The sequence below is a fragment of the Bombina bombina genome, chromosome 8 (genome assembly GCF_027579735.1).
Source record: "Bombina bombina isolate aBomBom1 chromosome 8, aBomBom1.pri, whole genome shotgun sequence".
NCBI classification, from domain to species: Eukaryota; Metazoa; Chordata; class Amphibia; order Anura; family Bombinatoridae; genus Bombina; species Bombina bombina.
The window spans coordinates 186,077,714-186,093,021 of record NC_069506.1 but is presented as its reverse complement, the minus strand read 5'-3'; the positions used below and the strand labels follow the sequence as shown (position 1 = coordinate 186,093,021).

The following is a 15,308-nucleotide window of genomic DNA, read 5'->3' as shown; positions in this document are numbered from 1 at the left end:
AGACATCACTGAATGCAGACAGCGTATGCTGTCGGCATTTATCATTACACAAGCAGTTCACTAGAACTGCTTGTGCAATGCTGCCCCCTGCAGATTTGCGGCCAATTGGCCGCTAGCAGGGGGTGTCAATCAACCCGATCGTATAGGTTGAAGACCGCAGCCTCAGAGGCAGCGGACAAGTTATGGAGCATTGGTCTTTAGGCTGCTGCTTCATAACTGCTGTTTCCAGCGAGCCTGAAGGTTCGCGCGGAAATAAGGGGAACACAGGCCATTTGGCTCTTGTTAAATCTACCCCTATGTGTGAAAGAGTGAGCGTATTTGAGTGTGTGTGAGAGAGAGTGTGTATGTGTATGAGAGCGTTAGTGTCTTTGTGTGTTTGTGAGTGTCTTTGGGTGTTACTGTGTTAGAATCTGTGTGAAAGTGTTAGTGTATAAGAGTGTGAGATAAAGAGTGTGTGAGAGTGTCAATATCTGTGTGCGACACTATATTTATGTGCAATTATACATAGAGGCCGAATTATCAAATGTCTGTCGGACCTGATCCGACAGTGCAGATCAGGTCCGACAGACATCGCTGAATGCGGAGAGCAATACGCTCTCCGTATTCAGCATTGCACCAGCAGCTCACAAGAGCTGCTGGTGCAGCGCCGCCCCCTGCTGACTTGCGGCCAATCGGCCGCCAGCAGGGGGTGTCAATCAACCCGATCGTACTCGATCAGGTTGAATTGTGGCAATTCCTGTCCGCCTGCTCAGAGCAGGCGGACAGGGTTATGGAACAGCGCCTTTAGACCGCTGCTTCATAACTGCTGTTTCTGGCGAGTCTGAAAACTCGCCAGAAACACGGGCCCTCAAGCTCCATTCGGAGCTTGATAAATGGGCCTCATAGTGTCTACTCTGCAAAAACATTGCTTTGCTGTTCACAGATCAAGAGTGTTTGGGTTTAGCCTGAACTAAAGGTGGCAAGTCAACCCTACAGCTTCAACTTGAAACTAAGGTGCTCTAAAAAGGACATAAAGTCAAAACTAAAATTTCATGATTCAGATAGCTTGTTTGGACTTCCATGTCCTTTTGTATATTCCTTTACCACGCAACAACCCATGGGAGTAAATGTGAGATCAGATTAGAATGCTAAAACCATTTTATTGAAAGCTTGTTGACAAGCACATCAGCTACTACAAGATTTACAGCACATCAACAAACACTAACAATAAATCCCAGCATCCCTAAGGTCTGCCAGAAGTTCCACTCATACTGCAGTAAAGTAAAGAGACATATTTGATGCAGCTGGCTGTATTCTCTCTCCCAGGGCATTGAGTTTAGCTGCTCTCCCCCAGGGTGTGCTTGTCGAACAGGTACTCGCCCATGCCGTTCTGGGGCACCCCCAGGCGCTTCAGGTTAGTGATGTAGTCTCCAAGCTTTTTAATGGACTTCACCTGCTCCTCCAGGTACTCAGACTCCAGAAAGTCACAGAGCTGCAAATAGGAATGAAATAAAATAAATGATTCATCTCTAGGCAGAAACAAATAAGACAAAGACAAAACACTTACGGCTAGATTTAGAGTTTTGTCGGTAAGGACCCGCATATCTAACGCTGGCTTTTTCCTGGCCGCACCTTTAAAATAACTCTGGTATTGAGAGTCCACAGAATGGCTGCGTTAGGCTCCAAAAAAGGAGCGTAGAGCATTTTTAACGCAACTGCAACTCTCGATACCAGAGTTGCTTACGGACGCGGCCAGCCTCAAAAACGTGCTTGTGCACGATTCCCCCATAGAAAACAATGGGGCTGTTTGAGCTGAAAAAAAAACTAACACCTGCAAAAAAGCAGCGTTCAGCTCCTAACGCAGCCCCATTGTTTGCTATGGGGAAACACTTCCTACGTCTGCACCTAACACCCTAACATGTACCCCGAGTCTAAACACCCCTAACCTTACACTTATTAACCCCTAATCTGCCGGCCCCGCTATCGCTGACACCTGCATATTATTTTTAACCCCTAATCTGCCGCTCCGTAAACCGCCGCTACTTACATTATCCTTATGTACCCCTAATCTGCTGCCCCTAACACCGCCGACCCCTATATTATATTTATTAACCCCTAATCTGCCCCCCACAACGTCGCCTCCACCTGCCTACACTTATTAACCCCTAATCTGCCGAGCGGACCGCACCGCTACTATAATAAAGTTATTAACCCCTAATCCGCCTCACTAACCCTATAATAAATAGTATTAACCCCTAATCTGCCCTCCCTAACATCGCCGACACCTAACTTCAATTATTAACCCCTAATCTGCCGACCGGAGCTCACCGCTATTCTAATAAATGTATTAACCCCTAAAGCTAAGTCTAACCCTAACACTAACACCCCCCTAAATTAAATATAATTTTAATCTAACGAAATTAATTAACTCTTATTAAATAAATTATTCCTATTTAAAGCTAAATACTTACCTGTAAAATAAACCCTAATATAGCTACAATATAAATTATAATTACATTGTAGCTATTTTAGGATTAATATTTATTTTACAGGCAACTTTGTAATTATTTTAACCAGGTACAATAGCTATTAAATAGTTAAGAACTATTTAATAGTTACCTAGTTAAAATAATTACAAAATTACCTGTAAAATAAATCCTAACCTAAGTTACAATTAAACCTAACACTATACTATCATTAAATTAATTAAATAAAATACCTACAATTACCTACAATTAAACCTAACACTACACTATCAATAAATAAATTAAATACAATTCCTACAAATAACTTCAATGAAATAAACTAACTAAAATACAAAAAATAAAAAAGAACTAAGTTACAAAAAATAAAAAAATATTTACAAACATAAGAAAAATATTACAACAATTTTAAACTAATTACACCTACTCTAAGCCCCCTAATAAAATAACAAAGCCACCCAAAATAACAAAATGCCCTACCCTATTCTAAATTACTAAAGTTCAAAGCTCTTTTACCTTACCAGCCCTGAACAGGGCCCTTTGCGGGGCATGACCCAAGAAGTTCAGCTCTTTTGCCTGTAAAAAAAACCATACAATACCCCCCCCAACATTACAACCCACCACCCACATACCCCTAATCTAACCCAAACCCCCCTTAAATAAACCTAACACTAAGCCCCTGAAGATCTTCCTACCTTATCTTCACCATACCAGGTTCACCGATCCGTCCTGAAGAGCTCCTCCGATGTCCTGATCCAAGCCCAAGCGGGGGGCTGAAGAGGTCCATGATCCGGCTGAAGTCTTCATCCAAGCGGGAGCTGAAGAGGTCCATGATCCGGATGAAGTCTTCATCCAAGCGGTAGCTGAAGAGGTCCATGATCCGGATGAAGTCTTCTATCAACGGCATCTTCAATCTTCTTTCTTCGGGAGCCATTATCTTCCATCCGACGCGGAACATCCAATCAGATTGAGCTCGCATTCTATTGGCTGTTCTGATCAGCCAATAGAATGCGAGCTTAATCTGATTGGCTGATCGGATTGAACTTGATTCTGATTGGCTAATTCCATCAGCCAATAAGAATATTCCTACCTTAATTCCGATTGGCTGATAGAATCCTATCAGCCAATCGGAATTCGAGGGACGCCATCTTGGATGACGTCATTTAAAGGAACCGTCATTCAGCTAGTAGGCGTCGGGAGAAGAGGATGTTCCGCGTCGGATGGAAGATAATGGCTCCCGAAGAAAGAAGATTGAAGATGCTGTTGATAGAAGACTTCATCCGGATCATGGACCTCTTCAGCTCCCGCTTGGATGAAGACTTCATCCGGATCATGGACCTCTTCAGCTCCCGCTTGGATGAAGACTTCAGCCGGATCATGGACCTCTTCAGCCCCCCGCTTGGGCTTGGATCAGGACATCGGAGGAGCTCTTCAGGACGGATCGGTGAACCTGGTATGGTGAAGATAAGGTAGGAAGATCTTCAGGGGCTTAGTGTTAGGTTTATTTAAGGGGGGTTTGGGTTAGATTAGGGGTATGTGGGTGGTGGGTTGTAATGTTGTAAAGTATTTAGCTTTAAATAGGAATAATTTATTTAATAAGAGTTAATTAATTTCGTTAGATTAAAATTATATTTAATTTAGGGGGGTGTTAGTGTTAGGGTTAGACTTAGCTTTAGGGGTTAATACATTTATTAGAATAGCGGTGAGCTCCGGTCGGCAGATTAGGGGTTAATAATTGAAGTTAGGTGTCGGCGATGTTAGGGAGGGCAGATTAGGGGTTAATACTATTTATTATAGGGTTAGTGAGGTGGATTAGGGGTTAATAACTTTATTATAGTAGCGGTGCGGTCCGCTCGGCAGATTAGGGGTTAATAAGTGTAGGCAGGTGGAGGCGACGTTGTGGGGGGCAGATTAGGGGTTAATAAATATAATATAGGGGTCGGCGGTGTTAGGGGCAGCAGATTAGGGGTACATAAGGATAACTTAAGTAGCGGCGCTTTGCGGTCGGCAGATTAGGGGTTAATTATTGTAGGTAGTTGGCGGCGACGTTGTGGGGGGCAGATTAGGGGTTAATAAATATAATACAGGGGTCGGCGGTGTTAGGGGCAGCAGATTAGGGGTACATAAGTATAACGTAGGTGGCGGTCGGCAGATTAGGGGTTAAAAAAATGTAATCGAGTGGCGGTGATGTGGGGGGACCTCGGTTTAGGGGTACATAGGTAGTTTATGGGTGTTAGTGTACTTTAGAGTACAGTAGTTAAGAGCTTTATGAACCGGCGTTAGCCCAAAAAGCTCTTAACTACTGACTTTTTTCTGCGGCTGGAGTTTTGTTGTTAGATTTCTAACGCTCACTTCAGCCACGACTCTAAATACCGGAGTTAGAAAGATCCCATTGAAAAGATAGGATACGTAATTTACGTAAGGGGATCTGCGGTATGGAAAAGTCGCGGCTGAAAAGTGAGCGTTAGATCCTTTTTTGAGTGACTCCAAATACCGGCGGTAGCCTAAAACCAGCGTTAGGAGCCTCTAACTCTGGTTTTCACGGCTACCGCCAAACTCCAAATCTAGGCCTTAGATATTACAATGGGGACCTTTAATAAAAAAAGAACTGAGCTTGCTTTAAACAAAATATGCTTTAACAGATTGTGCAATTGTTCATTACTCAATGTTATGTCTAAAAATAGAAGCTTGTATTACAGGAAGTGAAAGTCATGTGTTAGGGGGAAATTCCCACACTTGTCTTACCATTGCAAAATGTTATATTTTAAAGGGACAATGTACTGTAAAGTGTTACCCCCCCCCCTTTATTTGTTCCCAATTATCCATTTTACCTGCTTCAGTGTATTACATTTTTACAAATAGCTAATTTACCTTTATATTGGCATTTTAAATGGCTGTTTTTGTCTGTAGTGTCCCAACCTATACTGACAATTTTTATACTTAAAGGGACAGTCAAGTAAGAATTAAACTTTTATGATTCAGATAGGGAGGGCAATTTTAAACAACTTTCCAGTTTATTTTTAACACTACATTTTCTTTGTTTCTTTTGGTATTCTTTGTTGAAAGCTTAACCTAGCTCATATGCTAATTTCTAAGCCCTTAAAGACAGCCTCTTATCTAAGTGCATTTTCACAGTTTTTCACAGCTAGACAGCACTAGTTCACGTGTGTCATATAGATAACATTGTACTCACTTCCGTGGGGTTATTTATGAGTCAGCACTGATTGGCTAAAATGCCAGTCAGGCAGAAGAACTGAGATAATGGGGCAGTCTGCAGAGACTTAGATACAAGATAATCACAGAGGTAAAATGTGTATTAATATAACAGTATTGGTTATAAAAACTGTGTAATAAAGGGATTATCTATCTTTTTAAACAATACAAATTTTCAAGTAGACTGTCCCTTTAAGTATTGGCTAGTGGGAGGTAGGCAAGATACAGATACATTGTTCTCTCTATTAAGTATGGGCTTTGGTATACAGGCAGATATATAAGATAAAGAAGCAGGTGTGTGTATAGAAAGTGATAAGAGATCCAGTTTCCCTGCAAATTTAGACCATTTTAACTGGTTGTGGTGTCAAATAACAACACCAGCTATTTCATATACAAAAATAAATCTTAAAGGGACATGAAACCCAAAAATGTTCTTTCATGATAATTTGTTGAAGGAACAGCAATGCACTACTGGTTTCTAACACATGGGTGAGCCAGTGACAATCGGTGTGTGTATATATATATATATATATATATATATATATATATATATATGTGCAGCCACCAATCAGCAGCTAGAACCTAGGTTCTTTGCTGCTCCTGAACTTACGTAGATAAACCTTTCAGCAAAGGATAACAAGAGAAGGAAGCAAATTAAATAATAGAAGTAAATTGGAAAGTTGTATGCTCTGTCTAAATCATGCATGTCTAATTATGATTTTATTTTCCCTTTAATGAACATTTTACATATATTTTACACTCTGATTCTGACATAACAAGTCATTGGAAACACATTAAGAGAAAACAAATTTGACAGTACATTGTCCCTTTAAAGGGACAGTCTAGTATAAACTAAACTTTCATTATTCAGATAGGACTTTTAATTTTAATCAACTTTCCAATTTACTTTTATCATCAAATTTGCTTTTTTCTCTTGGTATTCTTAGTTTAAACTAAACATAGGTAGGCTCATGTGCTAATTTCTAAGCCTTTGAGGGCTGCCTCTTATCACAGGCTTTTTAAATCTCTTTTCAACACAAAGAGACAGAAAGTACACGTGGGCCATATAGATAACACTGTGTTCAGGCACAGGGGGTTATTTAAGATCTAGCACAATACAATGCTAAATTTAAGACAATAGATAATAAATAGTCACAGTCATGTGATCAGGGGGCTGGAAGAAGGTTCCCAGATACAAGGTAATCACAGAGGTAAAAAGTACATTAATATAACTGTGTTGGTTATGCAAAACTGGGGAATGGGTAATAAAGGGATTATCTATCTTTTAAAACAATAACAATTCTATGGTAGACTGTCCCTTTAAGGGATTATCTATCTTTTAAAACAATAACAATTCTATGGTAGACTGTCCCTTTAAGGGATTATCTATCTTTTAAAACAATAACAATTCTATGGTAGACTGTCCCTTTAAGCTCTGTCACTCCAAGGAGGGAAGAATATAATTAAGTCCATAGTACAGCTTTGGTTCCTTGAACAGGACAGTTTTTTCTTGCCCTTTTATGATATTTATACTACCAGGACAACAAGACATAGATAAGATCAGTCTGGAGCTATATTACTTTGCTGCTATCATGAGATAAGACTTTAGTTTTTATATTACACGTCTGTTTTATTGAAGACTTTCTCTAACCCCATATTTCTAACATCTAAAATAAAATCTGCTGTTTTGTAACTGCATTTCCTTCCTAAGCTATATTAACTTTTAACATTTTTATCCATTTTGCAAATTGTGTATTTCAGTAACAATATTAAGCTAATTAATGAGGGTTTTCCTATAGTAAGAAGCCTTTGTTACTATGGGTTATACATTATGCTGTTGTATTATTTTGCCTAAAATATATTTAAAGGAACATTAAATGCCACGTTCTTTTGTGTAAAAGTGGTCCTGGTCCCACGCTCCCTAGAGAGGCAATAAAACAAATACACTGTCCACATACAGATACATGCCCCAAAAATGTCTGGAAGGTAATTGCAAATTTGCAACATTGGATGAGGAAGAGAACTGCAGCCTGTGTTTTAAGAGTACAGTACAGTGAGTTCTTTCACTTCCTCAAGTCACAAAACCTCACTACATGCGTCACTATAGCAGTGACATCCAGGAAATTGTAGTCCACAGGTTCACAGACCTCGAGTCCCAACTGTTCCTCTTTGAGAGGGACCGTCCCTAATTCTGAGCTCTGTCCTGCTGTTCCTCTAAGACAGCCATATGTCCCTAATTGCAGAATTTCCTTTAGTTCCACCCATAGACAGCCACAATATGTTCACAAACTGCCCAGGCACACCCATAATCCCATCCACAACCTCTAAAGTCCCTTATATCTAGATTTTATTACTGATGGTGGCCCTGGGGAAAATTGCCACCCTGGCTCAGTCCACACCTGAAGTATGTGTTTGCTCTCTTTGTGGGGTTTAAACACCTAGTAACCAAATAACATCTGCGTAAATTAAAATGTCTCTAATATGGTAATTGCGTAAACATGTCTACTTAAATCTTATATAAATACATTATAATTAAATTATATTTAATATTCCAATGTTCTTCACATACAGGAATGTTATTTTTTTTATTTAATTCCATATATATCTGTATATACCGATACCTATATATCTATTCCTAGATATATATGTATAAATATCTATTTTACATTAATATTATCAGATATCTATGTAGAAATATACATTTAATAATAATAAAAACATTTTCTATGTGAATAACATAGGAATATAAAAAATGCGTAACTAATTCTTCATGTGCGCTAACCCGACACTGCGTTAGAACTAAAGCACGAATCACGTTATGCATATTTTACACTCCTATGTTCTTCACATAGACATTTTTTATCATATATATATATATATATATATATATATATATATATATATATATATATATATATATATATATTATAATAATGTTAATGTAAAATGGATATCTATTTGAATAACTCCTGTAAGTGTTAGGTTTTTTCTTCTGTATTATATATATATATATATATATCAGGAACGTGCACTCAAAAGAGGCAGGTGAGGAAGTGCTTACCCTTCCATATGTTTCCAAAGCTTAATTAAATTTTAATTAAAACAAAAAAAAAAAAGAAAAAAATAATATTTTCCACCCATGTAATGCTATGGAGAGGCAGGTACAGGAACGCTTCTCTCCATTGCAGTACATGGGTCAAAGGAAAAGCTGTGCTGCAGCGCCACCGGTGTTCTGTCAATATATTAGCATCAAAAATTGGGACCAATAGGAGGCACCCCTCTTGATGCCTCCTAGCAAGTGAAGGATATATAGATTAATCAGGAGGAGGATGCAGTGAGCAGGGTCATGCGACACAACTGGAAACTGAGGTAACCTAAGAACAGTTGACACCAAGCAGAAGAGTAAAGTAGTATTCTACATCTCTTGTGATTCACAAATTGTGTTCAGATGCAGCTCATTAACAGGGGGACAGTAAGTGAGCATAACCCAATACTGACAGGAAGTCAAAGGGTCAATTCAAATTTAAATCTATAATTTAAAACCCAGAGTTTGAAGTTAAGTGTGCAGTGTCCACATTATTTAAATTAAAGTTTTTGACATTGAATATTGCTAAGCCTCCCTTTTTCATGGTTATTTGATTTAATTAAATATAAATGTTATGTCTGTTCAGTCAGAGGATGCAGTATTTATTTTTATTTTTCTCTCTGTCTCCATTTATTTAAAGACTGCTGTTAACTTTTAATTCACAAATCAATTGAAAGCTGTTGCATTGTGTTTTTAATATGTGCTACTTTTATACAAGTTTATATTAATAAAAAGGAGAAAATTAGTAATTTAAAAAATATATGTAATTATTGCAGTTAAATATTTTTAGAAATAATGCCACTGTAAAGTAACTGGTTAAACACATAGTCAAAGGGAGACATTTAAAATTAAACTTTCATGATTGAGGTAGAGCATGCTATTTTAATAGACTTTTCTAGTTATTTATATTTTGAGAATTAGCATCAACTGTTACTGGCCCCATGTCAGCAAATCAAATTAGTTTTTGAAAGGAACATGAAAGTCATAATTACATTTCCATCATTCAGATAGAAATTACACACAAAAAATAAATAAATAAATAAACTTTCTATTTTACTTTTATTATTATGTACTTCATTCTTTTGGTATCCTTTGGTGTCCTTTGTTGAAGAGCATACCTAAGTGGGATGTGCACGTGCGTTTCTTGAACAACATATTGCAGCAGCAGCTGTGTTGGCAGTATTGATAACTTGTCCTTTGTGTAAAATTTGTATGGTAAATTATTTCTATTTTTACAATACAGTAGTGAGTAGAGAAGAGATTGTGTATTATTCTAATTGCTTAGTAACTGGCACTGTGCCACAGAATTGTGTGAGTGTGTCAGTGAGCAGAGTGTGTGGGTGTCAGTGAGCAGAGTATGTGTGTTTTATTCTCCAGGTAATCAATACATTTCCGATGAGCTGGTGCTTTAGTGCAGTGTTTCTAAACAATGGTCCTCAAGTACCCCCAATAGGCCAGGTTTTCATTATAGCTGAATCAGTGCACAGGTGAAGTAATCAGCTGATCAGTAACTCAGTGATTACTAACTTGCTCTCACCCATCACCTGATTATGTCACCTGTGCACTGGTTTAGCTATCATTTAAACCTGCCCTGTTGGGGGTACTTGCAGCCCTCTTTACATGTGTTTCTCCATCGTATCATATCTAGTGCCTCACCAGCCTCTGACCTCACTGCACGTCACTGAGTATATATATATATATATATATATATATATATATATATATATATATATATATATATATATATATATATATATATATACATACAGTATATATACTCACATGTGGGTCGACTTTGTCAGTTGCCAGTTTGTGCAGGTCCAGAAGAGCCTGGTTCACAGTCTTCTCCAGCTGGATGGCAGCTTGCATAGCTTCCAGGGTGTTGGACCACTCATCTTTCTCTGGTTTCTGAATAAAAATAAATTAATTGGTAAATAAGGAATTTCAGACACCCCTAGAGCTATAAAAAAGCTAAACCTTTGTTCTTATTTTTATAATTTTAATGCAAAGCTCACATTGCAACAAAGTTAGACTGGTTATCTGCAGACTATAATAGCGCATATATTAAAGGAGATATTTACAACCATTTATGTTCTCAAACTCTTCCAATGAATATTCCATGAATATTATACAATGCAAATGTAAAGTGACTGCATTATTTAAAGAACAATACAAACTATCATGTGTATGAAAGAGCACTATGTAAACATACTAAACATATTTTTGCACAAAGAAAAGTTAATGTTAAAGCTTCTTATTTTAAATTTCAGGAAGTGCATGTCTGTGAAAAAGTAATTGAAAAATGACATGCTCTGATCAGTTAGACTCTAGTCTAGAGCATGTGATTTTAAGACTATCGACCAGGGGCGAAACTACAGGGGGTGCAGAGGTTCGCAATTGCGACTGGGCCCCCAAGGGTGGGGGCCCAGCTTCAATTTTTTTTTAATAAAAAACGTTGACCTGCCACTGCATGCACTGGTATCATGTGAGTGTGACGTGATGCTTCACTAGTGTCTCTGACTACAGGGGTTAGTCTTTCTGTTTTACCCATTGGTGTTTATGTGTGTGTGTGTGTATGTTTGTGACTGTGTGTGTATTTATGCATGTATGTGTGTGTGTGTGTGTATGTTTGTGACTGTGTGGGTATTTATGCATGTATGTGTATGTTTGTGACTGTGTGTGTGTGTGTGTATGTTTGTGACTGTGTGGGTATTTATGCATGTATGTGTGTGCGTGTGTGTATGTTTGTGACTGTGTGTGTATTTATGCATGTGTGTGTCTGTGTGTGTGTTTGTGACTGTGTGTGTATTTATGCATGTATGTGTGTGTGTGTGTGTGTGTGTATGTTTGTGACTGTGTGGGTATTTATGCATGTATGTGTGTGTATGTATGCATGTGACTGTGTGTGTGTGTGTGTGTATTTTTGTGACTGTGTGGGTATTTATGCATGTATGTGTGTGCGTGTGTGTATGTTTGTGACTGTGTGTGTATTTATGCATGTGTGTGTCTGTGTGTGTGTTTGTGACTGTGTGTGTATTTATGCATGTATGTGTGTGTGTGTGTGTATGTTTGTGACTGTGTGGGTATTTATGCATGTATGTGTATGTTTGTGACTGTGTGTGTGTGTGTGTGTATGTTTGTGACTGTGTGGGTATTTATGCATGTATGTGTGTGTGTGTGTGTATGTTTGTGACTGTGTGTGTATTTATGCATGTGTGTGTCTGTGTGTGTGTTTGTGACTGTGTATGTATTTATGCATGTATGTGTGTGTGTGTGACTGTGTGTATTTATGCATGTATGTGTGTGTGTTTGTGACTGTGTGTGTATTAATGCATGTATGTGTGTGTGTGTGTGTGTGTGTGTTTGTGACTGTGTGTGTATTTATGCATGTATGTGTGTGTATGTTTGTGACTGTGTGTGTATTTATGCATGTATGTGTGACTGTGTGTGTATTTATATTTGTGACTGTGTGTGTATTTATGCATGTATGTGTGTGTGTGTGTTTGTGGAACCAGCAAATTACAGACATTGTTACTACAGCATGGGGGAGGGCGTAAACAGTGTCACTATACAGTACCACTATATACAGTATGGGGGGCTGGACTATGTCACAGACTACTGTGTTCACTTTATAAAGTACTGGGACGGGTAGTGTCAGTTAAAACAAGCAGAAATGGATACAGCACCCTCTACTCACAAGAGCACGGAGGGGGCTTACCAAGCCCAAGTAGATCAAATGAAAAGATAATCTCCAGCTGTAGTGAGCAAAGTGACTTTTTTTATTTTTCATACAAGGTCAAACACAGCAACGTTGCGGGCTTACAATAAGCCCTTTTTCAAGCTTGAAAAAGGGCTTATTGTTAGCCCGAAACGTAACGGGTAGTGTCAGGCCAGCCATCTCACCGGCAGATTACAGACTGTGTCACTAACTCACTATATACAGTACTGGTGGGTTAAACAGTGTCAATATATACAGTAATAGAAAGTCAGACCATCTCACAGATTGTGGGCACAGGGTACCTCCTTTTGCAGACATGTAATCGGATTCACATTTTTTTTCTGTGTTAAATGTTAAAAAAAAGATATGTATCAAATTCACTTTTTTGGGGGGGGGCTTCTTAAATTCTTGCACCTGGGCCCTGTGGTTTCTAGTTACGCCTCTGCTATCGACCCTGCTCTACTGTGTGTTTAACCCACGAACAGAACCCACCGCTTATCCAAACAGCAGCGCTAGTCGCTTTAAATAGGGAGATTAAACTATTTCTGGTTAACTAAACAACCTTTAATAAGGGGCAGATTTATCATTCTCTGGTTGGACAATTTTTGCAGTCTAGTTTGCTGCTTCTTAAAGGGACAGTGAAGTCATAATTAGACAATTATGATTTAGACAGAGCATACAATTTTAAACAACTTTCCAATTTACTTCTATTATTTAATTTGCTTCCTTCTCTTGTTATCCTTTGCTGAAAGGTTTATCTAGGAAAGCTCAGGAGCAGCAAAGAACCTAGGTTTTAGCTGCCGATTGGTGGCTGCATATATATACTGATTGTCATTGGCTCACCCATGTGTTCAGTTAGAAACCAGTAGTTCATTGCTGCTCCTTCAACAGATGATACCAAGAGAATAAAGGATTTTTTTAATAGAAGTAAACTGGAAAGTTGTTTAAAATCGTATGTTCTACCTAAAGCATAAATATAGACAGAGTGGCAGCGCTGTATCACCCTCCAGGGATTGAAGCTGACCACGTCCTCAGAGTTTTCTCGCTCTTCTCACCTCCAAAAACAATGTCTCACAATAGTTCAAACAATATGATAACAGCTTGTTTTATATTGTTCTTAATTTTTGCTCTTGAAAAAGGCTATTGCTATAGCCGAAACGCTGTTTAATGGTTTTAATAAAGGCTGATTTTTAACTGACAGCCTTTAGTATGCACTGATTTTGCGCCACCATATTGTTTGAATTTGCTACACTATTGTAAGCCTTTGATTTTGGAGGTGAGAAGAGCGAGGAAACTCTGAGGACATGGTCAGCTTCAATCCCTGGAGGGTGATACAGCGCCGCCACTCTGTCTACATTTGTTTCTTCTACATACGGTGTGGGAGAACCGGGGCTGGCAGCGAGCACCTTACAGGAAGTGCTAACACTGCTTTTACTTCATCTACTACCTAAATCATGAAATAAATTTTTTTTGGTTTCATGTCTCCTTAAATTAGAATACAGATTCGCATTAATCTGCAACTTAACAGTCATTCTCAGTTTGATACATTTTCCCGTAATTATATTTTTTCCACAATTTAGCCATATGTCAACTAATAACAAATTTGCAAATTTATTTTGTAATATATTATTTCTAAAATGTATAGCAAAACTGTAATAAACTATACATATTTACAGGTCAGTGCTCCTTGTTTGGGGTGTAGATACCTCATGTTTCACTCACCTTGATATCCTGCAGGACAACACGCCCACCGCGCTTGTTCTGGTATTTGAGGAACTTCTCTGCGTGCTCCCTCTCTTCATGACTTTGTTCCTTGTAGAACTTGGCCACGTTATGAAGGGCAACATCATCACGGTCAAAGTAGTAAGACTGGAGCAAGAGGAATTATTAACAAGTTAGATACAGTAAGTGGAAGACAGATGCTTTATTACAAAAGCATAGGATATCTGTATAGAGTCTGCCATTAAAAATGTATCAAGGAGGACTGGTCTACTAAAGTGCTGTCAAATTTGTGGTACAATAATATTGCATTTAACCATTTCTCTATATCTCTTTCTCTCTCTTTCTCTCTCTTTCTCTCTCTCTCTCTCTCTCTCTCTCTCTTTCTCTGGGGAATGAGTAGTAAAGGCGTAATCTATCTGTTTAAACAATTAAAAAAAAAAACAATTAGACTGTCCCTTTAAGACAGGACACTTCCCATAAGCTATTCATATGTAAAGGAACAGGAAACCTATTTTTTTATCAGCAAATAGCACCCAGGTGATGAGCCTACTTATCTATGCTTTTCAAAAAGGATACCTAAATAACAAAGCAAATTAGATAATAGAAGTAAATTGGAAAGTTGTTTAAAAATGTATGCTCTATCTGAATCATGAAAGTAAAATTTGTGTTTCCTGACCCTTTAAATACATTATAAATGTACAAATACAAATATACTTACCATGGATAAATAGACGTAGGACGCATACATCTCCATGTTCACCATGCGGTTGATGGCAGCTTCACAGTCACGGTGGAAGTTCTGGCGCACCTGGGAGTCCATTATGATGTTTTTGTGGTTGCGGGTGGCGCAAAAGAGTTACAAAGTAAATAGTAGAGAGAGAAAGGTTTTAAGAACAACGGGGACTGAGAGAGGGTTCCGTTCAAACACTGTTGAAGCAAGAACTCTACTCTGAGCCAAACGTGCTTTGAGAACTGTACAAAAGAGCTCTGTATTTATAGCCAGCAAACCCAGAAAACTGTGAGTAGCTGCTCCTCCCTCCACTTACAGTGTGTGCAAGCACCCAATCAGTGCTGTGCATGTAACCTCATCTTCTGCTTGTGTAATATG

General features: G+C 38.4%; 1 protein-coding gene across 1 annotated transcript; it reads right to left on the bottom strand.

Moving 5' to 3' along the window:
- Positions 1-1,119: 1,119 nt before the first annotated feature.
- LOC128638670 (ferritin heavy chain B) lies at positions 1,120-15,175 on the bottom strand. The gene is made up of 4 exons (XM_053690784.1): positions 14,919-15,175; positions 14,201-14,347; positions 10,543-10,668; positions 1,120-1,471 (listed from the first exon to the last, which is right to left on the bottom strand). Exons 1-4 carry the CDS (start codon positions 15,018-15,020, stop codon positions 1,316-1,318), a joined length of 531 nt encoding a protein of 176 aa, XP_053546759.1. The 5' UTR covers positions 15,021-15,175; the 3' UTR covers positions 1,120-1,315.
- Positions 15,176-15,308: the final 133 nt, after the last annotated feature.